General features: G+C 40.3%; 1 protein-coding gene across 9 annotated transcripts in view; it reads left to right on the plus strand.

Moving 5' to 3' along the window:
• The window catches only part of BCL2L10 (BCL2 like 10), a 40,360-nt gene extending 15,933 nt beyond the window's left edge, over nt 1-24,427 (plus strand). For 8 of the 9 annotated variants that reach the window (XM_082734737.1, XM_082734738.1, XM_082734739.1 and 5 more), the window contains 2 exons: nt 21,336-21,524; nt 23,584-24,427. Coding sequence is in view for 1 of the 9 variants with exons in the window: in XM_082734735.1 (XP_082590861.1) it covers nt 21,336-21,375 (40 nt within the window). In the remaining 8 variants the exon portion in view is untranslated. Of the gene's footprint in view, nt 1-963; nt 1,098-21,335; nt 21,525-23,583 lie in introns of those variants that run through there. The other variant, XM_082734741.1, reaches the window with a different exon arrangement.
• The last annotated feature ends 2,632 nt before the right edge of the window (nt 24,428-27,059 follow it).

A 27,059-nucleotide genomic window follows, 5' to 3' on the forward strand; every position in this document is an offset into this window, starting at 1 on the left:
CATCTGTTAATCATCTGTGGTAAGAAACAATATCCTAAACAATATCCTAAAGGTGAGCGTCACTGACAGTGCTAAGTGACGAGGTGTTCCTGTTTGAGGGAGTGTTTTTTTTTTTTTTTAAGATTTTATTAATTTATTTGACAGAGAGAAAGATCACAAGTAGGCGGAGAGTCAGGCAGAGAGAGAGGAGGAAGCAGGCTCCCGCTGAGCAAAGAGCCCGATGCGGGGCTCGATCCGAGGACACTGAGATCATGACCTGAGCTGAAGGCAGCGGCTCAATCCACTGAGCCACCCAGGCGCCCCGAGGGAGTGTTCTTGACTCTAGCCACAAGCCCAAGACATAGTCTCCTTGTTTTTAGCTTGTGGATGGTTGTTCCATAAACTAGCCAGGACTCCTAAGAGGATGATGATTGCAGGATGTGCTACTGATGAATGGGACGGTTCAAGGCACTCGGGATGCTGGGTTGAAGTGCGTTTCCAAGTGAGAATCTTACCCATCAGCCTGTACAAGAGTGGGTCCCTCGAATTTTTGCCTGATCTGTTGTCTACTTGGAAGAGTAGTGTATTGGTTAGTATCTTCTCTCAGGTTTCCCCTGCATTTTTAGAATCTAGATGGGCACTTAGGGTAAATGTTGTTTGCTTCAAACCCAGTTTTATTCCAGTTGTACCTTCCCTGTAAATTTGAAGTCTTTTAGGACCCTGTTCACCCCCATCATCCTCCCACCTGGTTTTTCCAACGCAGACAGCTATTACTTCTGGGATGTAATCTTTGTATTTTTTTTCTTTCTTGAGTTTCTTTAGGTTTTTTTTTCTTAATCATTATTTTATTAATTCCAGCAATAATTAACCTCCAGTGTTAATTTCAGAAGTACCACATGGGGTTCAACGGTTGTATACATAACTCAGTGCTCCTCGTGGTTGAGTGTATTCTTTTTTTTAAGATTTTGTTTATTTATTTGACAGAGATCACAAGTACGCAGAGACAGAGAGAGGGGGAAGAAGACTCCCAGCTGAGCAGAGAACCCGATGCGGGGCTCAGTCCCAGGATCCTGGGATCATGACCTGAGCTGAAGGCAGAGGCTTTAACCCACTAAGCCACCCAGGCGCCCTGGTTGAGTATATTCTTAATATAGGCCATCACCTATTTCACCCATTTCTCCCACTCATCTTCCCTTCTGGTAACATCAGTTTGTTCTCTGTATTTAACAGTCTAGTTTTTTGTCTCTCTCTCTTTTTTTTTTATTTGTTCATTTGTTGTGTTTCTTAAATTCCATATGAGTGGAATCATGTGGTGTTTGTTTTTCTGACTGACTTATTATCCTTAGTATTATACTTTCTAGACCCATCCCTGTTATTGCAAATGGAATATTTTAATTCTTTTTTATGGCTGAGTAATAGTCTGTTGTGTATATGTATGTGCATATATGAATATGAATGAATAAAGAAGATGTGGTATATATTGAGGAACACTTGGGTGGCTTCCATATCTTGAGTTTTGCAAATAGACATAGGGGTGCATGTATCTTTATTGTGTTTGTATTCTTTGGGAAAATATCCAATAGTGGAATTATTAGAGCATATGGAAGTTCTGTTTTTAATTTTTGGGGGGAAATCCATACTGTCTTCTACAGTGGCTGAACCAGTTTGCATTCCCACCAACAGTGAAAGAGGGTTCCTTTTTCTCCACATCCTCACCAACACTGATGTTTCTTGTTTTTGTTTTTGTTAAGATTTATTTATTTGAGGAGTGCCTGGGTGGCTCAGTGGGTTAAGCCTCTCTGCCTTTGGCTCAGGTCATGATCTCAGAGTCCTGGGATCAAACGCGCATTGGGCTCTCTGCTCAGCAGGGAGCCTGCTTCCCCTCTCTATTCTGCCTGCCTTTCTGCCTACTTGTGATCTCTGTCAAATAAATAAATAAAAATTTTTTTTTAAAAAAAGATTTATTTGAGAAACAGAGTGTGCATCTGCTTGTGCCTGGAATGGGGGGAGGGGCAAAGGGAGAAAGAGAGGGACAGTCTTAAGCAGATTCCATGCTGAGCACAGGAGCCCCAACATGGGGATCGATCTCACAACTCGGAGATTACAACCTGAGCTGAAACCAAGAGTCACACTCAACCAACTGCATCACTGAGGCATTCCTCTTGTTTCTTATTTTAGCCATTCTGACGGGTGTGAGGTGATACCTCATTGTGGTCTACATTTGCATTTCCTTGGTGATTAGGAATGCTGAGCATCTTTTCATATGCCTCTTGGCCATCTGGATGTCTTCTTTGGAGGAATGTCTGTCCATGTCTTCTGCCCATTTTTTAAATTGGCTTATTTGCTTTTTTTGGTGTTGAGTTGCATATGTTCTTCAATATTTGGAGTACTAAATCATTATTGGTTTGCAAATATCTTCTCCCATTCTGTAGGTTGTCTTTGTTTTGTTGTTAGCTTTGCTGTGCAGAAGCTTTTTATTTTAATGTAGTCCCAATAGCTTTTGTTTCCTTTGCCTGAGGAGAAATATCTAAAAAAGTTGGTATAGCCAGGGTCAGAGCAATTACTGCCTGTGTTCTCCTTTGGGATTTTTTTTTTTTTAAGATTTACTTATTTTAGAGAGTGTTCATGTGCATGGGGGGAGGTGCAGAGGGAGAGGGAGAATCCCAAGCAGACTCCCCATGTTAAGGACGCTGCCCAACACAGGATTCAGTCTAATGACCCCAGGATCATGACCTGAACCAAAACCAAGAGTTGGACACTTAACCAATTGAGCCATCCAGGCCTTTCTCTTCTAGGGCTTTAGGCTTTGAGGTCTCATACTTCAGTCTTAAGTCCATTTTGAGCTTATTTTTGTTAGGGTGTAAGAAAGTCCAGTTTCATTCTTCACATGTAGCTGTCCAGTTTTCCCAACACCATTTATTGAAGAGCCTGTCTTTTTCCCATTGCATATTCTTGCCTCCTTTGTCATAAATTAATTGACCATATAATCATGGGTTTATTTCTGGGCTCTTTGTTCTGTTGGTCTGTGTGTCCGTTTTTTGTGCCAGTACCATACTGGTTTGATTACTAAACTTTATAGTATATCTTGAAATCTGAGATTGTGATAGCTCCAATTTTGTTCGTCTTTCTCAAGATTGCTTTTGCCTATCTTCATGGATCCGCACAAATTTTAGAGTTATTTCTGATACTTTTGTGAAAAATGCTATCGGTATTTGGATAGGGATTACATTAAATCTGTAGATTTCTTTAGGTAGTATGGACATTTTCACAGTATTTATTCTTCCAGTCCATGAGCATGGGATATCTTTCCATGTGTTTGTGTTATCTTCAATTTCTTTCCTCAGTGTTTTATAATTTTCAGAGGATAGTTCCTTTTACCTCCTTTTAAGTTTATTCCTAGGTATTTTTGGTGCAATTGTAAATGGACTATTGTCTTACATTTTCTTCCTGCTACTTCCATTATTACCAAGTAGAAATGCAGTACATTTCTATATATGGATTTTGTATCCTGCAACTTTACTGAATTACTTAGCAGTTCTAGTAGTTTTTTGTGGATTCTTTAGGATTTTCTACATATAGTATCATGTCATCTACAAATAGAGTCATACTACTTTACTAATTTGGATGCCTTTTATTTCTTGTCTGATTGCTGTGGCTAGGACTTTCAGCTGTTAATGCTGAATTAAAAAAGTGGTGAGAGTGGACATCCTTGTCTTGTTCCTGAGCTTAGAGGTAAAACTCTCAGTTTTTCACTAGCTATGGGTTTTTCACACATGACCTTTACTACGCTATGTTCTAAACCTTCTTTGTTGAGGGTTTTATTATGGATGGGTGTTGTACTTGCTCAAATGCTTTTCCTGCATCTCTTGAAGTGATCATAGGGTTTTTATCTGTGTTGATGTGAAGTACCCCATTGATTGATTTGCAGGTAGTGAACCACCTTTAAATCCTAGGAATAAATCCCACTTGATTGTGGTGAATAATATTTTTACCTTTTGTAGTGTCTTTATCTGGTTTTGGTGTCTGGGTGATGGCTGGCCTTGTAGAATGAATTTGAAAATTTTCCTGCCTCTTCTATCTTTTGGAATAGATTGAGAAGAATAGGTATTAAATTCTTCTTTAAATGTTTGTTAGAATTCACCTGTGAACCCCTCTGATCTGGACTTCTTAAAAAGTTCTTTGATTAGTGATTCAGTTTCACTGCTAGTAATCTGTCTGCTTAAATTTTCCATTTCTTCTTGGCACAATTTTGGTAGTTTATATGTTTCTAGGAATTTGTCCATTTTTTCTACTTTGTCCAATGTGTTGGCACATAATTTCTCATAATATTCTCTTATAATCTTTTATATTCTGTGGTATTGATTGTTACCTGCCCTCTTTAATTTCTGATTTTGACTGTGCGCTCATTCTCCCTCCCTGCTCTCTCCCTTTAGGAGTCTGGCTTTTTGTTAATCTTTTCAGAAAACCAGTGCCTGATTTCATTGGTCTTTTTTTTTTTTTTTTAAGTTTCTGTTTCATTTATTTCTGCTCTAATCTTTATTCTACTGGTTATTCTACGATTAGGTTGTTGATTTGAGATTTTTCTTCTTGAAGGAGGCCTGTATTACTATAAACTTCCCTCTTAGAGTAACCAAAAGATTTTGGGTTACTGTTTTTATTTTCATTCGTTTCCATGTGGTTGTTTTTTTTTATTCAATTCTTGGTTGACCCATTCATTGTTTAGTAGCATGTTGCCTGACTTCCATATATTTGTGTTCTTTTTAGATCTTTTTCCTGTAGCCAATTTCTAGTTAAATACCATTGTGCTTAGAAAAGATGAATGATAAAACTTCATTTTTTTGCATTTGTTGAGACTTGTTTTGTGGCCTAACATGTGATATACCCTGGTGAATGTTTTATGCGCACTTGAAAAGAATGTGTATTCAGCTGTTTTAGGATGGAATGTTCTGAATATATGTTAGATCCATCTGGTCCTTGAGTCATTAAAAACTATTTCCTTGTTATTTTTCTGTTTAGATGATCTAACCAGTTATGTAAATGGGATCTTAAAGTGCCCTACTATTATTGTGCTACTTTCAAAGTCTATTTTTTTGATACAATTATTATGACCCCAGCTTTCTTTTCACTTCTGTTTGGTTAATAAATTATTTTCCAACCCTTCACCCTTTTTTTTTTTTTTTTTTTTAGAGCAGGGTTTGGGGGAGGGCAGATGGAAGGAGGGAGGAGAAGGAGAACCTTAAACAGACTCTGGGCTGATTGCAGAGCCTGAGTTGGGCTTGATCTTAGACCCCCAAATCACGACCTGAGCCAACGCCAAGAGTCAAAACACTCAACCGACTGTGCCACCAGGAACCCTTACATTTTTAAAAAGTTTTATTTATTAGATAATCTCTGCACCCAACGTGGGGCTCAAACTCACCGAGATCAAGAGTCATGTACTCCTCCAACTGAGCCAGCCAGGCACCTCTATCCCTTTACTTGTGTTCTGTGTCTTTAGGTCTGAAATGAGTCTTTTGTAGGCAACATAGGTCTTGCCTTTTTTTTTTTTCAATTAAAGATTTTATTTTTTTATTTGACAGAGAGAGGGGGAACACAATCAGGGGGAACGGGAGACAGAGAAGCAGGCTTCCCGCTGAGCAGGGAGCCTGATGTGGGGCTTGACCTGGGATCATGACCTGAGCTGAAGGCAGACGCTTAACTGACTGAGCCACCCAGGTGCCCCAGGTCTTGCTTTTGTTTTAATCCATTCTGTCACCCTGTGTCTTTTGAGAGTTTAGTCCATTTACATTGCAAGTAATTACTGATAGATGTGTACTTCCTGCCATTTTGTTACTTGTTTATAGGTATTTTTGTAGTTCTTCTCTAATCTTGTTCTCTTCTCTCCTCATTGGCTGGATTTCTTTAGTGATAAACTGGGATTCCTGTTTATTTTTTTGCATATCTATTACCAGTTTTTCACTTAACAGTTACCATTATGTTTGTATATAATATAGTATGCATATAGCACTCTACATTAAGTTGATGGTCATTAAAGTTTGAACCAGCTCTAAAAGCACGAAATTTTTACTCTCCTCCCCCTATTTTGGTATATGGTGTCATACTATGTATCCTTTGATTTTGTGAATCCGTTGACTGATTTTTTTATACATAGGCATAATTTACTGCTTTTGCACTTGTACTTTTCTTACTCCTGCTTATTGTCTTTCCTTTAGGCTCAAAGAGTCCCCTTTAACATTTCCTACAGGACTTACTTGGTGGTGATGCCTTCAACTTTTGTTTGGGAAACTTTTTCTCTCTTCATTGATTCTGGATGGTAGCCTTCCTGGGTAGAGTATTCTTGCTTGCATGGTTTTTCTTTTCAGCACTTCAAATAGATCATGCCACTTTCTTCTGGCCTACAGAGGTTTTCTGCTGGAGGTGGGGCACATGTTAGCATGTTTTCTTTTTCTCTTGCTCATCTTAAAATTCTCTGTTGAGCACCATTTTTTGCCACTTGAATTACTACATGTCTTGGGGTGGCTCTCCTTGGGTTGATTTTGCTAGGGACTCTGTACCTCCTGGATCTGGATTTCTATTTGCTTCCTCAGATTTGGGAAGTTTTCATCTATTGTTCACATACATTTTCTACCCCCTTCTCTCCCTCTTCCCCTTCTGGGATCCCTGTATTGCAGATGTTTCTGTGCTCAGTGATGTTGCTGATCTATCCCCATTTTTTATTATTTTTTCTTTCTCCTTTTCAGCTGGATTGCTCTCCATTCATTGCTCTGTCTTCCAGGTAGCTGATTTGTTCTGTTTCCTCTGGTTTGCTCTTTATTCTCTCTTGCATATTTTCCATTTCAGTTACTGAGTTCTTGATCTCTGACTGGTTCTTTCTTATATTTTCTGTCTCTTGTGGAGAGTCTTACTGAAATCCTCCACTCTTTTCTCAAGTCCAGTGAGTATCTTTATAACTATTACTTTAAATCCTTTATCAGGCATATTGCTTATCTCCCTTTCGTTTAGTTCTCCTGCTATGATTTTTGACCTGTTCTTTCATTTGGGACACATTCCTTTGTCTTCTCATTTTGTCTAATGCTCTGTGTTTGTTTCTGTGTGTAAGGAAAGTCAGCTACGTCTCCTGCTCTTGGGGGTAGTGACTTCGTGAAGAAGTAGTCCTATAGTGCTGGGCAGTGTAATGTCTGCTGTGTCCCAGAATCTGGCACTTTAAGGCTGTCTCTTCTGCGTGTTGTTGTGTGCCCTGGTATTGTGGTTGAGCTGTGTTCGCCTTAAGTCCAGTCATCTGCAGTGGCTCCTTTTGCCAGTTTTGGGGCAGGGTTTGGTCCCTGTGTTGTTAATGGGCCAGTCTGGAGCCATCTTCGGCTTGAGCTAAGTCAGACCAGAAGTTTGCCAGAGCTGCAGTTACCAAACTATGTTGTCCCTTGAGGCCTTCCATGTTGGGAGGGGCCTGCAGTCAGACCAGATGACTACCCTCAGCCCACTGCTGGTATTGCTGGTGAGTGTGATTATCTTCCCTTCTCTCCAGGGCAGTCAGGACTGCTTGCACAATGCCATGTTTGTCACATTGCTTTGGAGAACTCTTGCAGAGGGTGGTTTGTGCAGGAGCACGGGAGAGTGTGGGAGTTGGGCCTGCTGTTAGCCAGGTTTGTGCAGATCTATGGGAACGGACCTGGAGCCACTTTGGAGAACTAGGAGACTTGAGTATGCTGTAGACTTCAGGGGAATGGGGCACGTGTTAGCAAGCTAGGTGGAGAAGTTTGTGCTGCTCTCGTTCCTATAGCTGTCCATGTATCTAGGCTTAGGGGCAGGGGAGCTAAATAGTGCCCACCAGCTGTTTCGTTCTTGGAGAAGTTGCCCAAAGATCCCTGCCCTTCCAGGGCACTCTCTGAGATTAGTAAATAAATCTTCCCATGTACTCTAGGCAGTTTTTTTTTTTTTTTAACTGCCATTTTTTGGAGTATCTCAGCAGGGTTCTTCCTTATGCTATCTCTTTAAGGGTGGAGACTCAGTTTCCTATCACCCCTCCTGCTCTCCCAGAGCTGAGCCACTGATGTTTTAAGTTCTGGAAATTAAGCCCACTGATTCTTAGGCCCCTCTGGCTTTCAAAGGCAAATGTATGGGGATTCATCTTCCCAGTGTAGGTCCCCCATGTATGGTGTGCCAGGTGTGGGGTCTGCTTCTTTCCCTTCTCTGTGATTACAGTGTGTCCTCCTTCCCACACACAGTCTCCTGGCTCAAGTTGGTTCCAGGCTGCATCTCTACCCTTCCTACCATGTGGCCTCTTCCTCTTTGGTTAGCTCTGGAGGGTCTGTCCTGCCAGTCTTTGGGTCATTTTCTGGGCTATTTACACTGATGTGAGTGTTACCTAGGTATATGGTGGGGCAGGGTGAGCTTAGGATCTCCTAGTTCACCATCTTTCCCAGAAGTCTGTTGTTTCTCTTAATACAAATGTTTTCCATTCTTACTCTAGAAGCCATCATTCCCTTATAACCTTATAACCTCACATTCCCTTATAATCTTAAAACCCGCCTTCCACTTGAACACATTTCATCCTTACATACCAAATCCATCTGCAACCCTGCTACCTGAAGTAACTAGTAAGGTACTTCTCAGAGATATGTCCTTGTTGAAGAATCTTTATGGTGTCCTCATGGCCGATAGTGGAATCAGTCTAAATCCCCTAGAGGGCTTTCCCTCACTTCCCCTGATATTCCTGCCAGTCTGTCACACTGTTCATTGGATTCACGCCATCCTTGCTCAGCAAATTTTTGTTCATGGCATTTCCCCAGTAATAACCACCGTTCTCACACACCCCCTGTCACTGCTAGTTAAAATGTTTCAATACCCAACTTAAATTTTATCTCTCTGGTGATTTTTCAAGAGACCACTTTCTCTCTTGAGTCTAAGCATTCTTTTTTTTTTTTTTTTTAAAGATTTTATTTATTTATTTGACAGAGAGATTACAAGTAGGCAGAGAGGCAGGCAGAGAGAGAGAGAGGGAAGCAGGCTCTCCGCTGAGCAGAGAGCCCGATGCGGGACTCGATCCCAGGACTCTGAAATCATGACCTGAGCCGAAGGCAGCGGCTTAACCCACTGAGCCACCCAGGCGCCCCGAGTCTAAGCATTCTTGGTGCTTCATTTTGCTCAGACCGCTGCTCTGTACTTTCATTGTTTCTTACTACGGTTATTCCCCTCTCTCATCTGCATCAAATGGGCTGTAAGTTATATTAAAAGAAGCACAAATTCTCGACGGTTGCTTCCCTCCCCAATTCATGATCAACACAAAGGCAAACATATAAAGTGTTCAGAATACTTAACAGACCTAATTGGGTTTTTTTTTCAAATCGAAGCATAATTGACAGGGTATTACATTACTTGCAGGAGTACAGGATGACTCTATATTTGTATATATTGCACAATGATCATCACAGCTTCATCAACGTCCATCACCATACAGAGGTAAAAAAAAATAATAATAACTTTTTAAATTTGAAGATTTACTCTCCTAACAATTTTCAAATATGTAATACAGTACAGGCACAATTCGTTTTATTGTGCTTAACTTGATTGTACTTCATAGATGATGCATTTCTTACAAAATTAAAGGTTTGTGGCAACCCTGCCTTGAGCAACTCTCTCTGCACCATTTTTCAGCAGCAGTTGCTCACTTCTTGTCTCTGTGTCACATTTGGGTAACTCTGGAAATATTGCAAACTTTTTCATTATTACTGTATTAATTAGGGTGGTCTGTGATCAGTCATTAAGACTCATTGGAAGGTCAAGTGATGATTAGCATTTATTTTTAGCAATACAGTATTTTTTTTTTAATTTTTACTTATTTATTTGGCAGAGACACAGCAAGGGAACACAAGCAGGGGGAGTGGGAGAAGCAGACTCTTTGTGGAACAGGGAGCCTGACGCGGGGCTCAATCCCAGGACTCTGGGCTCATAACCTGAGCTGAAGGCAGAGGCTTTAATCCACTGAGCCACCCAGGTGCCCCGCAATACCATATTAATCAAGGTATGTAATGTTTTTATATCTCATACTATTGGACACTTAATAGGCTGTAGTGCAAACATAACTTCTGTCTGCACTGAAAAACAAATTTATTTGATTCACTTTATTGTGATATTCGTTATATTGTGGTCATCTGGAACTAAACATGCATTATCTCCAAGGTATGCCTATATTTGAATTGTAGTGGCTCTGCTGTGCATAACATCCACATGACTTTATAAAGTTTGTACCTTTTGACTACTGTGACCCATTTTTGTCCACACACACCCCTCGCCCATCCAGCATGTGCCCATTCTCTGGCAACAACCTGTTCTCTGTATCTGTGAATTTGGATTTTTGTTTTGCTTCAGATTTCACATACAAGTGGTTTCATGGGATATTGGTCTTTCTTTGTCTGACTTACTTCACTTACAATAACCTCTAGGTCCATCCATGTTGTCTCAAATGGAATGATGTCATCCTTTTTATATATACATAATCTAGTATCCATGTAGGTGTATGTTTAAAGCCTTTATTTATTTATTTGAGAGAGAGAGAGAGCACAAACAGGGAGTACCAAAGGGAGAGGGAGAAGTAGACTCCCTGCTGAGCAGGGATTTCCCAGGACCCTGGGATCATGACCTGAGCCAAAGGCAGATGCTTAGCCAACTGAGCCATCCAGGCTCCCTGTATTTAAATATATATACACACATATGTATATAAATGTAAATACATACAGTACATTTTCCTTCTCCATTTGTCTGTTGATGGACTCTTGGGCTGCTTCCATAATTTGGGTATTATAAATAATGCTGCAATGAACATAGGGGTGCATATATTTTCCCAGTTAGTGTTTTCATTTACTATGGGTAAATACCCAGTAGTGGAATTCCTGCATCATATGGTGTTTTTTTTAAAGATTTTATTTATTTACTTGACAGATCACAAGTAGGCGGGGGTGGGGTGGGGTGGGGAGCAGGATCCCCACTGAGCAGATAGCCCAATATGGGGCTTGATCCCAGGACCCTGGGATCATGACCTGAGCCAAAGGCCGAGGCTTTAACCCACTGAGCCACCCAGGTGCCCCTCATGCGGTATTTTTAACTTTTTGAAGAACTTTAATAGTGTTTTCTCCATTGCCTTCCATTTTAGATTCCCACCAACAGTGCACAAGTGCCATCTCTTATTTCTTGCCAACACTTGTTATTGTTTGTGTCTTTTATTTTAGCCATTCTAACAGGTATGAGGTGATCTCTCATTATAGTTTTGATTTGCGTTTCCCTGATGAGTGATGTTGAGCATCTTTCCATGTGCCTGTTGGCTACCCGTATGACATCTTTGGAAAAGTGTTCATGTTCTCTGCCCATTTTGTAATTGGATTATTTTTTTGGCATTGAGTTGTATAAGTTCTTTATGTATTTTGGAGACTACCCCTTACTAGATACATCATTTGCAAATACTTTTTTCCACTCAGTAAGTTGCCATTTGGTTTTGTTGATTGTTTTACTTTGCTCTGCGGAAGCACTTGATGTAGTCCTAATAGTTCATTTTTTGTTTCCCTTGCCTTAGGAGAGCCTATCTAGAAAAATGTTACTGTGGCCAGTGTCAGAGAAAATACTACCTGTGTTTTCATCTGGGATGTTTATGGTTTCAGGTCTCATTTAGGTCTTTAATCCATTTTGAGTTTATTTTTATATAAGTTGTAAGAAAGTGGTACAGGTTCATTCCTTTGCATGTAGCTATCCAGTTTTCCCAGCACCATTTGTTGTCTTTCTCCCTGGTGTATATTCTTGCCTCCTTTGTCATGGATAAATTGACCATATAATATTGGGTTTCTTTCTGGGCTGTCTATTCTGTTCCATTGATCTCTGTGTCTGTTTTCGTGCGAGTACCATATTGTTTTGAGTACTGCTCTTTGTAGTGTATCTTAAAATCTGGGATTTGGATACATCCATCTTTGTTCTTTCTCAAAATTTCTTTGGCTCTTTGGGGTTTTCTTTAATTCCATACAGACTTTAGCATTATTTGTTTGATTTTGTGAAAAATGCTGTATTTTGATAGGGATTGCACTGAATCTCTAGATTCTTTTGGATATAATGGAAATTTTAACAATATTCTTCCAGTACATGGGCACAGAATATATTTCCATTTGTGCATTTTCAGTTTCTTTGACCCATGTTTTAGTTTTCAGAGCACAGGTCTTTCATCTCTTTAGTTAATTTTATTCCAGGGTATTTTATTCTTTCTGGTACAAGTGCAGATGGTATTTTTTAATTTGTCTTTCTGTTACTTTGTTATCAGTGTATAGAAATGCTGCTGATTTCTGGGTATTAATTTTGTATCCTGCCCCTCTACTAACTTCATTTATCACTTCTCATAGTTTTTTGATGGAATCTTCAGGATTTTCTGAGTATCATATCATACAGTCTTCAAATAGTGATAGTTTACTACTTTACCAAGAGATGGATGTACCTTCTCTCTTGTCTAATTGCTGTGGCTAGGACTTTCCAGTACAGTGGTGAATAATGGTGGTGAGAATGGACATCCTTGTCTTGTTTCTGACCTTACATAGAAAGCTCTGTTTTTTCACTAAGTATTATGTTAGCTGTGGGTTTTCATATATGGCCTTTATTATATTGAGGTATGTTGCCTCTAACCCCACTTTGTTCAGACTTTTATCATGAGTTGACACTGAATCTAGTCAAATACTTTTTCTGCAGCATTTGAGATGATTGTATGATCTTAATCCTTTGTTTTGATGATGTGGTGTATAACACTGATTGTTTTTTGCAAATAGTGAACCATTTTTGCATCCCTGGAATAAATCCCACATGATCTGCAGTGAATGATCTTTTTACTATATTACTGTATACAGTTGGCTTATATTGTTTTTTTTCCATCTTTCATCCTCATAGATGCAAAAGTCTTCAGGGATATTGGACTAGAGATTGTGTGTGTGTGTGTGTGTGTGTGTGTGTGTGTGTGTGTGTGTGTGTGTGTGATGCCTGTGGTTTTGGTATTAGGGTAATACTGGTGTCATGAAATGAATTTGGAAGCTTTCCTTACTCTTTTTCAAATAGTTTGAAAATAATTGTGTATTCATCCTTAAATGAGTAGTAAAATTTACCTGTGAATCCCTCTGGTTCTGAACAACTATTTTTGGTGATTTTTTTGATTACCAATTAAATTTCACTACTAGGAATTGGTCTGTTCAGGTGGTCTGGTTTTTTCCTGGTTCATTTTTGGAAGGTTGTATTTTTCTAGAAATACATCCCTTTATTCTAGGTTGTCCAATTTGTTGGCATATAATTTGTCACAATATTTTCTTACAATCATTTGTATTTCTCTGGTGTGAGTTGTTACTTCTCTCTCTTCTGATTTTATTTATTTAGATCCTTTCTCTTTTGTGGATGAATCTGGCTAAGGATTTGTCTGTTTTGCCCTTTTTCCCTTTTTGCTCCTTTGCTAATTCCACATGTGAATGAGATCATATAGTATTTGTCTTTCTCTGGCCGACTTACTACCCTTAGCATTATTCTCTCTAGCTCCATCCATGTTGTTGCAAATGGCAAGATTCCATTCTTTTTATAGATGAATAATAATGCATTCTACATATATATTTTCTTTATTCATTCATCATCAGTGGATGCTTGGGCTGCTTCCATTGTTTGGCTATTATAAATAATGCTGCAGTAAACATGGGGGTGCATGTATCCCTTTGAATTAGTGTTTTTGGGTTTTTTGGTTAAATACCCAGTTGTGCAGTTCCTGAATCATACAGTAATACTATTTTTAATTTTTTTTTAAAGATTTTATTTATTTATTTGACAGAGAGAGATCACAAGTAGGCAGAGAGGCAGGCAGAGAGAGAGAGAGAGAGAGAGGAGGAAGCAGGCTCCCTGCTGAGCAGAGAGCCCGATGCGGGACTCGATCCCAGGACCCTGAGATCATGACCTGAGCTGAAGGCAGTGGCTTAACCCACTGAGCCACCCAGGCGCCCTATTTTTAATTTTTTGAGGAACCTCCATTCTGTTTTCTGCAGTGGCTGCTCTGGTTGGTATTCCCATCAACAGTACAAGAGAGTTTATTTTTCTCCACATCCTTGCCAATACTTGTTGTTGATGGTGTTTTTTATTTAAGCCATTCTGACAGGTATGAGGTAATACCTCATTGTAGTTCTGATTTGCAACTCCTTTATGAGTGATGTTGAGCATCTTTTCATATATCTGTTGGCCAGCTCTGTGTCTCTGGAGAAATATCTGTTCATATCTTCTGCCCATTTTAAAATTATTTGTTTGGGGAGGGTGTTGAGTTTTATTAGTTCTTTATATATTTTTGGATACTAACCTGTTACTGGATGTCATTTGCAAACAACATCTACCATTGAGTTGGTTGCCTTTAATTGACGGTTTCCTTTGCTTTAGGGAAACTTTTTATTTTGATATAGTCCTAGTAGTTTATTTTTGCTTTTATGTCCCTTGCCTCAGGCGACATATCTAGAAAACTGTTGCTATGGCCAGTGTCTGACCAGTTATTGCCTGTGCTCTCTTCTAGGAGTTTTACGGTTTTGGGTCTCACATTTACATCTTCAAACCATTTTGACTTTATTTTTGTGTCTAGTGATAGAAAGTGGTCCCACTGCATTCATTTACATGTAGCTGTCCAGTTTTTCCAACACCATTTGTTGAAGAGACTGTTTCTTTTCTGTTGTATATTCATTCCTCCTTTGTTGAAGATTAATTAACTGTTTAACCATGGGTTTATTTTGGGGTTTTCTGTTCTATTCCATTGATCCACATGTCTGTCTTATGCCAATACCGTACTGGTTTAATTACTACCACATTGTAATCTAGAATTGTGATACCTCCAATTTTTTCTTTTTCAAGATTGCTTTGAGTATTTGAGAGGTCTTTTGTGCTTCCGTACAAATTTTAGAATTGTTTGTTCTAGTGCTGTGAAAAATGCTGTTGGTATTTGGATAGGGATTGCATTAAATCTATACACTGCTTTGGGTAGTATAGACATTTTAACAATATTTCTTCTTCTAGTCCATGAGCACAGAATATCATTCCATTTCTTTGCATTGTCTTTAATTTTTTCATCAGTGTTCAACAGTTTTCAGACTACAGGTCTTTCACCTCCTTGGTTAAATTTATTCCTAGATATATTACTGGTTTTGGTGCAATTGTAAATGGGATTGTTTCCTTAATTTCACATTCTTTGCTTCATTATTAGTGGGTAGAAATACAACAGGTTTCTCTACATTGATTTTTGTAGTCTATGACTTTACTGTATTCATTTTTCAGTTTTAATGGATTTTTGGAGTGTTCAGGGTTTTCTATACATACAGTATCATCTGCAAATAGTTTTATTACTACTTTACCAGTTTGGATGCCTTTTATTTCTTTGTTGTCTAATTGCTGTGGCTAGGACTTCCAGTACGGTGTTGAATAAAAATAGTGAGACTGGACACCTTTGCTTGTTCCCCATCTTAGGAGAAAAGCTCTGTTTTCTCCCATTGAATATGACGTTAGCTGTGAGTTTTTCATATATGGCCTTCATTGTGTTCCCTCTAAACCTACTTTGTTGAGGGTTTTATCATGGATGGATGTTGTACTTGGTGGAGTGGTTTTCCTGTATCTATTGAAGTGATCATACGGTTTTTATTCTTATTGGTGTGAAATATCCTTGTTGATTTGACTCGCCAATATTGAACCAGTCTTGCACCCTAGGAATAATTCCCATTTCATTGTGGTGAATGATTTTTTTAGTATACAGTTGGATTCAGTTGGCTGATACTTTGTTGGGGTTTTTTGTATCTGTGTTCATGAGGGATGTTGGCCTGTGGTTCCTTTTTTTTTTTTTTTTTTTTTTTTTGTGGTGTCTTTATCTGGTTTTGGTGTCTGGGTGATACTGTCTTTGTAGAATGAATTTGGAAGTTTGCCTTCCTCCTCTGTTCTTGGAACAGTTTGTAAAGAATAGGTATTAATTTTTAAATGTTTGATAGAATCCACCTGTGAAGCTCTCTGGTCCTGGACTTCTGTTTAGGGGAATTTTCAAATATTACTGATTAACTTTCATTGTTGGTAATTGGTCTGTTCAAATTTTCTCTTCCTGCTTTAGTTTTGCTAAGTTCTATGTTTCTAGGAATCTCTCCATTTCTTCTCAGTTGTCCAATTTGTTGGCATATAGGTTTTCATAATAATCTGTTAAAGTTGTGCAACATCTGGACAACACAACGATACTCTGTTGTGTTGGTTGTTATTTCTTTCATTTGTGATTTTGAGTCCTCTGCCTCTGTCTCTCGCTCTTGAATCTGTCTAGAAGATTACCAGTTTTATTGGTCTTTTCAAAGAACCAGTTCCTAGTTTCATCTATTTTTTTAGATTATGTATTATTTATTTCTGCTCTAACTTTATTATTTCCTTCCTTGAGTTTGGTTTGGGTTTTGTTTCTTCTTTTTGTAGCTCCTTTTAGGTATAAACTTAGGTTGTGGGAGACTTTTCTTGCTCCTTGAGGCAGGCCTATATTGTTCTATACTTCCCTTTTAGAACCACTTTTGCTGCATCCCAGAGATTTTGGGGCATTGTGGTTTTGTTTTCACTTGTTTCCATATAATTCTATTTTTTTGGTTGACCCATTCGTTGTTCAGTAGCATCTTACTTAACTTACATGTATTTGTGTCTTTCCAGCTTTTTTCTTGTGGTTGATTTCTAGTTTCGTAATGTTGTGGTCAGAAAAGATGCATGGTATGACTTCAGTTTTTTTTTTTTAATTTATTCAGACTTGTTTTGTGACTTGTGTCCCATTCTGGAGAATGCTCCATGTGCAGTTGAAAAGAATGTGTATTCATTCTGTTTTAGGATGCAGTGATCTCAGTATGTCTGTTAAATCCAGCTGGTCCAGAAGATCATTCAAAGCTAGTGTTCCCTTACTGATTTTCTGTTTGGATGATCCGTCCATCAGTGTATGTGGGATGTTAACATCCCCTACTATTATTGTGTTAATATTATTTCCTTCATGTATTTATTTGACAGAGAGTACAAGTAGACAGAGTGGCAGGCAGAGGGACAGGGAGAAGCAGGCTCCCCACTGAGCAGGGAGCCCGATGCAGGGCTCGATCCCAGGACCCTGGGATCATGACCTGAGCCAAAGGCAGCTGCTCAACTGACTGAGCCACCCGGGCACACACCACCCATTTGCCCCCAGCTCTCTTTTGACATCCATTTACATGATAAATCTTTTCCATCCCCTCATTTTCCAAATGCAGTTGTGTTTAGGTTTGAAATTAGTCTCTTGTAGGCAGCATTATGATGGGTCTTGTTTTTTATTCGCTTATCACCCTCTGCCTTTTGATTGGAGCGTTTAGTCAGTTTACACTCAAAGTAATTATTGATGTGTATTTATTGCCATTTTGTTACTTGTTTTGAGGTTGTTTCTGTAGATTTTTCTCTAATCCTTTCCTCTTTTGCTCTTTCATGGTTTGTTGGCTTTCTTTAGTGATAACTTGTGTTCCCTTCTCGTTATTCTTTGCGTATGTGTTACTGTGTGTGTGGTTACAATCAGGTTTCCACACATCTTCTGCGTAACATCTTCTGTGTAATAGCATCTGTATGAAGTTGATAGTTACTTAAGTATGAATATATTGTATACTCCTCTGCCTGCTATGTTTTACACATATGGTGTCATAGTTAGCATCCTTTCATGGATCCCTTGACTGGCTTTTACAGAAATACTTATTTTTACTGCTTTTGTGTTTCCTCCCTTTGTACTATCACTTTCAGTCTGGCCTTTCCAAACAGTTCCCTTTAGTATTTCTTGCAGGGCTAGTTTAGTGGTCAGGAATGCCTTTCATTTTTGTCTGTGAAACTCTCTCTCCCCCTCTATTCTGAATGATGTACTTGCTGAACAGAGTATTCTTGGCTGCAGACTTCTTTCCTGTCAGCATTTTCAGTATATCATGCCACTCCCTTCTGAGCTGCCAAGTGACTACTGAAAACTGTACTGATAGCTTTTTGGAGTTTCCCTTGTATGTGATTTTTTCCTGCTTTGAAATTTTTTTTATCACTATATTTTTGCCACATTAATTGCTGTGTGTCCTGGTGTGCACCTTCTGTGAATTTGTTGGGGGCTCTCTGTGCCTCATAGATTTGTTTCCTTTCCCAGATGAGGGAAGTTTTCAGCTGTTACTCAAATAAATTTTCTGTCCCCTTCTCTCCTCTAACATCCCCATAATACAGATGTTACCACATTCGATTGAGTCAATCAGGCATATTATTTATATTCGTTTCACTTAGATTTGTTGCTTTGATTTGGTCCTGTTCTTTCATTTGGGACAGATTTCTGTGTCTCCTCTTTATGTTGTGTATGTGTGAGGAAAGCCAGCCACTTCTCTCGCTCTTAGCGATAGCAGCCTTCTGAAGAATAGGGCCAGAAATGCAGTGCCGTGTCCCCTGTTCCCTGGGGCTTGGCACTTCAGTGTCTCCTGGGTGTGCTGTGCTTGTTCTGCGGTTGAGTCCTGGGCATCACCTTCCTCAGATCCGGTTGTCTGCAAGGTTCGCTTTGCCTGCTCTGTGCAGGGCCTGGTTCCCAGCAGGGGAGAGGCGCATTTTAACAAGGTACACAGTCGTATGCTTGTGAAACGTGCCCTGTGCCGAGGGCCGAGGTCAAGGGTTGTGTTGGCAGAGTTTGCACTGGTCTTCATGGGGAGGAGGGCCTGACTTTTTTCCCCTACTTTTTCTTTTTTTAGTCTCTTTATTTCTGCTCTGATCGTTATACTTTCTTTTCCTCTACTCCCCTGGAACCTTACTTGAGCCTTTTTTTTTCTTTGGAATTAGGCTTGTAGCGCTATATACATCCCTCTTAGAACTGCTTTCTCTGTATCCCAAAGATTTTGCACTATTGTTTTCTTTTCATTTTCATTTACCTCCATGTATTTTCTTTTTCTTCTTGGCTTGCTTCCTTGAACAATGGGTAGATTGTACTGTCTCCCTATGCTTTTTTTTTTTTTTCTAGTCCTTCTTTGCTGGGATTTGTCTCATACCATTATGATCAGAAAAGATACATGTGGGCGCCTAGGTGGCTCAGTGGGTTAAGCCGCTGCCTTCGGCTCAGGTCATGATCTCAGGGTCCTGGGATCGAGTCCCGCATAGGGCTCTCTGCTCAGCAGGGAGCCTGCGCCCTCTATCTCTCTCTCTCTCTGCCTGCCTCTCCATCTACTTGTGATCTCTCTCTGTCAAATAAATAATAAATAAAATCTTTAAAAAAGAAAAAGAAAAGATACATGCTAGGAGTTAAATCTCCTTAAATTTACTGAGGCTTGTTTTGTGGCCTGATTTATGTTCTAGTCTGGAGAACATTCCATGTGCACTTGAAAAGGATGTATATTCTGTTTAGGGATGGGATGATCTGAATATATGTTCTGTCCATCTGGTCTAATGTTTCCTTCAAAGACTATTTTCCTTATTGATTTTCTGCCTCCATCTATCCCATTGATGGAAATGGGAGTTTTAAAGACCCCCCCCCCCCAATTACTGCTGTATTACCATCAGTTTCTCTCTTTAGGTCTGTAAATCCTTGCTTTATCTTCTTAGGTGCTCCAGTATTGGGTGCATAAATATTAATATTTGTTATATCCACTTGTTACTATAGTAATGTCCTTCCTTGCCTCTAAAATAATCTTTGTTTTAACAAAGTCTATTTTTTTTCTGGTGCTGATACACTGGAAAACAATATGGAGGTTCCCAAAAAAGTTAAAAATAAATACCCTAAGTTAAGAGTATAAAAGTTAAAATTATCGGGAGGGTATGTGCTTTGGTGAGTGCTGTGAAGTGTGTAAACCTGGCGATTCACAGACCTGTACCCTTAGGGATAAAAATATATTATATGTTTATAAAAAATAAAAAAATTTAAAGAATTAAGAGTATAAAAGTTAAAATTAAAAAAAGTTAAAAATAAATACCCTAATAAATACCCTAAAAATATTTACCCAAAGAAAGCAAAAACCAGTAGCTCAAAGGGATACATACCCCGATATTTACAGCAGCATTATCTACAGTGGCCAAAATATTGGAACAGCCTAAGTGTCCACTGACTAATGGATAAAGAAGATGTGTGTGTGTGTGTGTGTGTGTGTAATGAATTATTACCCAGCCATAAAAAAAGATTGAAATCTTGCCTTTGCAATGACATGATGGAGTTAGAGAGTATAATGCTAAGCAAGATAAGTCACTCAGAGAAAGACAAATACCGTATGGTTTCGCTCAGGTGGAATTTACAGAGCAAAACAAAGGAGGGACTAGGGGCAGAGAAACAAAGAGAACAAACTGATAGTCATCAGAATGGAGGCGGGTGAGGTGATGGGGATGAAGAAGTGAGTGTACTGCTTGTGAGGAGCACCACGGGTTGGATGGCAGTGGTGGATCATTGGATTATATAGCTGAAACTTACCCTGTATGTTAAATAACTGGAATTCAAATAAAAACAGTATTTTTGATATAAATATTAAATGTATAATGATCTATAATCCTGTTTGGGTATGTGCTTTAAAACTTTCTGAGATGTTCAACAAACTCCAAGATTTGAAATGGCACATGAAGTCTTTTTTACTAATTAGGCTTGTTTATTTGGTATTTTCAGTTACTTGGAAAGCACTGTCAAACCAACAGTGATGAGCATTAGGTTATATTATATGGGTAAATGCTATAACGAGCCTAGAAAATATATGAAGTTCCTTGTTTTACTATGTCCTAGTATAAGGCCACTACTTAAGTGATTGGTATGTTATGTCACAGAAATAACCAGATTTCCTTGTCAGTTGCATTATAATGAACTTTCAGATCTTTAACCATGTCCATTTGAGGATTGGTTTTTTGGGGTGGTTTTGTTTTTTTGTTTGTCATTTATAGTTTTAAGATTTAGTCTAGAGCACATGAGCAGGGGGAGGGGCAAAGAGAATCCTCAAGCAGATTCCCTACTGAGCTCAGAGCCTGATGTGGGGCTCAATTGTAGGGACCTGAGCCAAAATCAAGAGCCAGCCACCCCTCATTTGATGCTCTTGCAAAATGTGTTTCTTCTTCAAAGAGATTCATAAAGGGAACTTTTGACAAATAATGGTTTTTGGTATATTCAAAACTGAGCTAGGTAAGAGTTTCCAGAAATAATGGAAAAGCCACATTCAAACAAAAACTAATATAGGACTGAATGAATTGAGGAAAATGATAAAATATCCTTTGTGAACAAATTGAAACATTTAATTTTTCTCCCTACCTCAACCCTCCACAGTCCTGAAACTGAGTATTCTTCCTTCTGTGGCAATTATAGTTACTTGTGTAAGTTAAATAAAAACCTGTTCTCCTAACAGGACACTGTTTGGAAGATTGGCTATATTACAAAGGCTTTGACTGGAATGTCGTGCTTGAGAGAGAAATGCATGACCTCAGATACGACCAGACCGCTTTAAGGAATTAAGATTGACCTTATGGAACCAAGGGAGCCTCTTGGAACTGTTGGCCTGATTCCTTGCTTGCAGAGTTCCCAGCGACCTTACCAGGTGAGTAAGGAATGTCTTCCTGGAGGGTGCAAGAATCACAGCATATTTTGGGCATCTGAAGAAGAGAAATTCACTCAAATCAACAGGAATTGCAGGCAGGTCCGATGATGATAATTTGGCTTGTCTCTGGCCTTGAGTTCAATCTAGAGATTCCTTTAAAATCTGCTTTATTGGGGCTCCTGGGTGGCTCAGTTGGTTAAGCGACTGCCTTCGGCTCAGGTCACGATCCTGGAGTTCAGGGATCAAGTCCCGCATCGGGCTCCCAGCTCCATGGGGAGTCTGCTTCTCCCTCTGACCTCTTCCCCTCTCATGCTCTCTCTCACTCTCTCTCAAATAAATAAATAAAATATTTTTAAAAAATCTGCTTTACTTGGAACTTTTTATAAGGACCTATAATGATCAGTCACTGTTCTTGATGAGCTTATGTGAATAATTGGGCCAAGTTAGTTAAAACTGGGCTTGTTTTAACACTAATGAGTTTTGACTTGGCTATTTCTGGAAATAAGGGTGAATTTAGAAAAACTGTTCCAGTATGGTATCCTTATGATGTTCGAGTCTAGTTTCAACTTTAAATGTTGTTGTTTGCCTAAGCTAGACAACTGGAGGTAAACTTCAGAGAGATTGCTCTAAGAGCTCCCATGTAAACAGTTTCCCTGATTGTTACTCTGTGGGGATTATAAAAAGGACCCCATGGGCCTATGATGATTGAGACAGCGGGATGAGGGGATGGACTCCCCAGCAGTTGTGGGACTCTCGTATCACCTTGAGCACTTCTCTGTGGCTGGCATGACAAAATTGCTCCTTAAAAATCAGAGCGTTGTGCTCGCTTCAGCAGCACATATACTAAAAATCAGAGCGTTACCCCACTCCATGGGGCTAAGTATAAAATAGTGGAGATAAGGGATGGCCTCACCTTGCTTCATGATTGGAGAATGCACTTAGGGATGCCCTTCTCTCAAGAGACCAGTCCTCTCCCACTTACCCACAATTCCTCATTCCTAGGATATTGTAAAGGCTAGACCAGGCAAAGAGGGCTTCTTGATGGTTTTATCCTTCACCCACATTTGCTCCAGGAGGTACCTCTGTCAATGTCACATTGTAAGTAGAGGAATTGTGGGTAAGTGGGAGAGGACTGGTCTCTTGAGAGAAGGGCCATTGATACCCTGACTGCAAGTCAAAGAGGAAGTTATTAATGCTAATACTGAGACTAAATGACATGCATATGTCCCAGACAACTCTTCCTGTGTATCCAAAGTTTTAGCAGATGTGCATACCATACCTAAACTTTTTTTTTTTTTTTTAAACAATGGGCACATTATGCTGAGCTACACAACCAATCTTCCTACTAGATTTGTGGTTTACTGCCCCTACCAAGCACTGCAGGCCACCCTTAGTGGTCTTCTCCATTACACGGTACAGATGAGCATTATTTGTAGCAGTGCATAGCCCATGTGTCACCTCAGTACCAGCACACACACGGATATTTCCATTACTAAGAAGGTGTTTCTTGGCGGCCTATGGAAAATATTACATGGAACTCTCCAGGCCATAAGAGGCCTTCCTCTTACCTTCAGACAATATGCCAAGCCGGGAATGGGCTCCCAGAACTGACAGGACCCATGTTCCATTGGGTCTAGACATCTGACCTCTATTTTTCTTCCATCAGGCTTAGAAAATGGCATATGGCCCATTGAAGCCCTTGATCAGGGCACACTGAAGGCCTTAAATGATTCTCAAAATAGCATTACAGTATTAAACACTGAAATGACCCAAATGCATAAAGCAGTTCTACAAAGTAGAATGGCATTAGAGGTCTTAAAAGCAGCACAAGGAGGAATATATGACATTACTAAGGCAGAATTCTTTCGATACTAACAGAACTAGAACAGGGTTACTTACTGATGTGAGTAATCAAACTGGCGCTCTTTGTGTGACTGGTTACACTCCTGGTCAGGAGGTGGGCTACAGCCCATGATAAAGGGTCATCACATTGCTCCTCTTCTTTTCGTTATGATAATCCCAGTGTGTTCTCTTCACTTTGTTCTCTCCTGTTGTCCAGATACGTGGAAGCAGTTCCTGACTCCTTCACTGAGCCAGAACATGATCCTTAGTACTCAGAACAAGTCCACCCCCGCGCACCATCTGGACTCTGCAGCAGTGGCCCTCCGTAGGGACAATTTTGGTCCCGTAGGTAGGGATAGCTCTACAACCTCATGCACATGAAGTTACAGAAGATGAGCCCTCCATCCTTCAGCAGCCTTAAAGATCTGAGGACCGAAAAAATAGCCAGATGGGAAATGAGGGATAGAAGAAGAAAAAAAAAAAACAACTCATCTTTAACCCAGAACACCCATCATGGAGCCCAGTGCAGGGCTCAAACTCAAAACCCTGAGTGAGATCAAGACCTGGATGTTCAACCAGCTTAGCCATCCAGGCACCTCAGCTGGCTGCTGTGTTCTTGAATGGTCTCATGCCTGCCTGTATGTCTCCCTGAGAGTTAGTATTTGAGCTGAATGACAAACTACCAAGATTTCTCTCTTGCTTTTCAAATAGAATTTGAAGAAGGGCAGCTGCCTTCAGCGTGGGTCATGATTCCAGGGTCCTAGGGTTGAGGCCCACAGCAGGCTCCCTGCATGGATCCTGCTTCTCCCTCTCTTTCTACCCATCCCCCTGCTTGTGCTGTCAAATAAATAAAATCTTAAAAAAAAAAATCTGAGGGGCACCTGGGTGGCTCAGTGGGTTAAAGCCTCTGCCTTCAGCTCAGGTCACGATCCCAAGGTCCTAGGATCAAACCCCGCTTGGGGCTCTCTACTCAGCGGGGAGCCTGCTTCCCCTCCTTCTCTCTCTGCCTGCCTCTCTGCCTACTTGTGATCTCTGTCAAATAAAAATTTTTGAATAAGACATTTATGATCTAAGACTCCCTCCCCTGGATCTCTTACAACTTAAGAGATGTAGTAAGTAAGTAAATGTGGGACTGACAGTTAAGGACTGCGTTCTCTCACCCCCACGTTTACACAGAGCTGTCCTAACTCCCAGTGTGACTACATTTGGAAAGTATTACATCTCTTAAGTCCCTAATGTTACATGAGATCATGAGGGTGGGGTTTTAATCCACTAGGACTGGTACCTTGATAAGAACAGAGGTGCAAATCAAAACCACAATGAGATCCCGCCTCAAACACCAGTCAGAACAGCTACAGTCAGGAAATGACAGATGTTGGCAAGGATGCAGAGAAAGGGAAACCCTCCTACACTGTTGGTGGGAATGCAAGCTGGTGCAGCCACTCTGGAAGACAGTGTGGAGGCTCCTCAAGATGTTAAAAATAGAGCTATCTATGACCCAGCAATCACACTACTGGGTATTTACCCCAAAGATACAAATGTGATTTGAAGGGGCACATGCACCCCACTGTTTATAGCAATATCCATAATAGCCAAACTATGGAAAGACCTTAGATGTCTGTCAACATTAATATATAATGATTATATATGTGTGTGTGTATACACACACAATGGAATATTACGCAGCCATCAGAAAAGTGCAACAGTGGGTGCCTGGGTGGCTCAGTGGGTTAAAGCCTCTGCCTTCCGCTTAGGTCATGATCCTGGGGTCCTGGGATTGAGTCCCACGTTGGGTTCTCTGCTTGGTGGGGAACCTGCTTCCTCCTCTCTCTCTGCCTGATTCTCTGCCTACTTGTGATCTCTGTCAAATAAGTAAATAAAAATCTTTTTTTTTTAATTTATTTGACAGAGATCACAAGTAGGCAGAGAGGCAGGCAGAGAGAGAGAGAGAGGAGGAAGCAGGCTCCCCGCTGAGCAGAGAGCCCGATGCGGGACTCGATCCCAGGACCCTGAGATCATGACCTGAGCCAAAGGCAGCGGCCCAACCCACTGAGCCACCCAGGCGCCCTAGTAAATAAAAATCTTAAAAAAAAAAAAATGCAACAGTGTGGATGGAACTAGAAGGTATAATGCTAAGTGAAATAAGTCAGAGAAAGACAATTACATCTCACAGATATGTGGAATTTGAGAAACAAGGCAGGGACGGTTGGGGGGAAGAGGGAAAAAATGAAGAAATCAGAAAGGGAGACAAACCGTAAGAAACTCTTAACCTCAGGAAACAAACTGAGGGCTACTGGGAGTGGTGGGGATAAGGTGGCTGGGTGATGGACATTGGGGAGTGTATGTGCTATTGTGAATGTTGTGAATTGTGGAAGACCGATGAATCACATAAATGTACCCTGAAACAAATAATACATTATATGTTAATTTTAAAAAGCCATCCAGGGGCACCTGGGTGGCTCCGTGGGTTAAGGCCTCTGCCTTCGGCTCAGGTCATGATCCCAGGGTCCTGGGATTGAGCCCTGCATCGGGCTCTCTGCTCAGCAGGGAGCCTGCTTCCCCCCCATCTCTACCTGCCTCTGCCTACTTGTGATCTCTCCCTCTGTCAAATAAATAAATAAAATCTTAAAAAAAAAAAAAAAAAAGCCATCCAGTTGAGGGTGCCTGCATGGGTCAGTGGGTTAAGCACCTCCCTTCAACTCAGGTCATGATCCTAGAGCTCCTTGCTCAGCAGGGCAGCTGCTTTTCCCTCTCCCTCCTGCTTCCTCTGCTTGTGTGTGTGCATTTGCTCATTCATTCTCATTCTCTGTCTCTCTCAAAAAATAGTCAGCCAGTCAATGCATCAGGCTTCCCAGCTTTAAATATTGTAACAATGACCCAGTTTCCAAAAGCAGGTCAGACTGCTTAATGGCCAAGAGTTTGTGCCATCAGCATCGGGCCAAATCTCTGGCCTTACTACACTGTATATGCACAAGCCAGTCCACCCCATACTTGGTCTTTTTCTGACTCTTTTGTTCTGGAGTCTGCTCCCTCTGCCTCTCCCCGCATTTGTTCTCTCAATCTCTTGCTCTCTCAAATAACATCTTTAATTATAGTTCACATACAGTAATAGTTGTAGGCATGCAACATAGTGATTCAGCATTTAATATACATTACCAAATAATGCTTACCAGATATGTGTAGTTACCAGTTGCCACCAAAAGTGACTACGATAGGGGCGCCTGGGTGGCTCAGTGGATTAAGCCGCTGCCTTCGGCTCGGGTCATGATCTCAGGGTCTTGGGATCGAGTCCCGCATCGGGCTCTCTGCTCAGCAGGGAGCCTGCTTCCCTCTCTCTCTCTCTCTGGCTGCCTCTCTGTCTACTTGTGATTTCTCTCTGTCAAATAAATAAATCTTTAAAAAAAAAAAAAAGTGACTACGATATTGGCTATATTCTGTATACTGTCATTTTCACCCCATGACTTACACATAATTGGAAGTTTGTACCTCTTAATCCCCTCTGTATTCCACCAGCACCATCCCTCTGAACTCCTTGCCTTCTGGCAACTGCAAGATTTTTCTTTGCAATATGAGCTTTATCTTGTTTTTTGTTTGTTTTGTTTTTTGGATTCCACATATAGGTGAAATATGTCTGTCAGACTGACTTCACCACATACGATATTGTCTAGGTCTATCCAAGTGGTTACAAATGAC

The sequence above is a fragment of the Mustela nivalis genome, assembly GCF_964662115.1.
Source record: "Mustela nivalis genome assembly, chromosome: 6".
NCBI classification, from domain to species: Eukaryota; Metazoa; Chordata; class Mammalia; order Carnivora; family Mustelidae; genus Mustela; species Mustela nivalis.